Genomic DNA, 618 nt, shown 5'->3' with positions numbered 1-618 from the left:
CGGACGGGCAGAAGCCGATGGTGTGGAAGGTGCGGCAGAGCTCGGTCTTGTACTTGGGGTGGCGGGTGAGGCTGCGCAGCTCGTGGAAGCCGTGAGCGAACTGGCACTTCTCGCCGTACTTGCAGGCGCCGCTCTCCTCGAAGGGGCGGCACAGCTCCGTCTTGTAGCGCGTGGAGTTGATGGGCGCCCCGCCGCCCCCCGAGCCGCCACCCTTGCCGGCCGCCGCCTGCTGCTGCTGGAGCTGCTGCATCAGGTGCTGGCTACGCTCGCCGTTCTCGCTGAAGGAGCGGTCCCGGAACTTGTTCTCCTTGTTCAGCAGGGCCGTGGGGCTGCCGCCACCGCCGCCCCCGCCGCCGGAGCCCGGCTCCTTCAGGCCACCGAACGAGGAGGAGGACGAGGACGAGGAGGAGGAGGACGAGCTGGAGCCGGTGGGGCTGGGGAACTTGGCGCCGGCAGCCAGGGCCGGCAGGTTGCTGGTCGAGTGCCGCCGCAGGAAGCCCGGCGCGAAGCTGGAGCCGGAGGAAGTGACCGGGGTGCCCACGGCCTTCTTGTCCAGCATGCTGCTGAGGTTGGTCAGCGACTTCTCCGTCTGCGGGGCGGCGGGACGGAAGAAAAAGA

General features: G+C 69.7%; 1 protein-coding gene across 1 annotated transcript; it reads right to left on the bottom strand.

The window, feature by feature from the left end:
- Nucleotides 1-4: 4 nt before the first annotated feature.
- LOC104916298 (mRNA decay activator protein ZFP36L2-like) lies at nucleotides 5-613 on the bottom strand (the record flags this gene model as incomplete). Its single annotated transcript, XM_010727347.2, has 1 exon — nucleotides 5-613. A coding segment is annotated over one exon (609 nt), but the record flags the coding sequence as incomplete, so codon positions are not given.
- Nucleotides 614-618: the final 5 nt, after the last annotated feature.

The sequence above is a fragment of the Meleagris gallopavo genome, unplaced genomic scaffold (assembly GCF_000146605.3).
Source record: "Meleagris gallopavo isolate NT-WF06-2002-E0010 breed Aviagen turkey brand Nicholas breeding stock unplaced genomic scaffold, Turkey_5.1 ChrUn_random_7180001881310, whole genome shotgun sequence".
Classification (NCBI taxonomy): Eukaryota; Metazoa; Chordata; class Aves; order Galliformes; family Phasianidae; genus Meleagris; species Meleagris gallopavo.
Note: the sequence above shows the minus strand (reverse complement) of the source record. Positions and strands in the feature narration are given on the sequence as shown.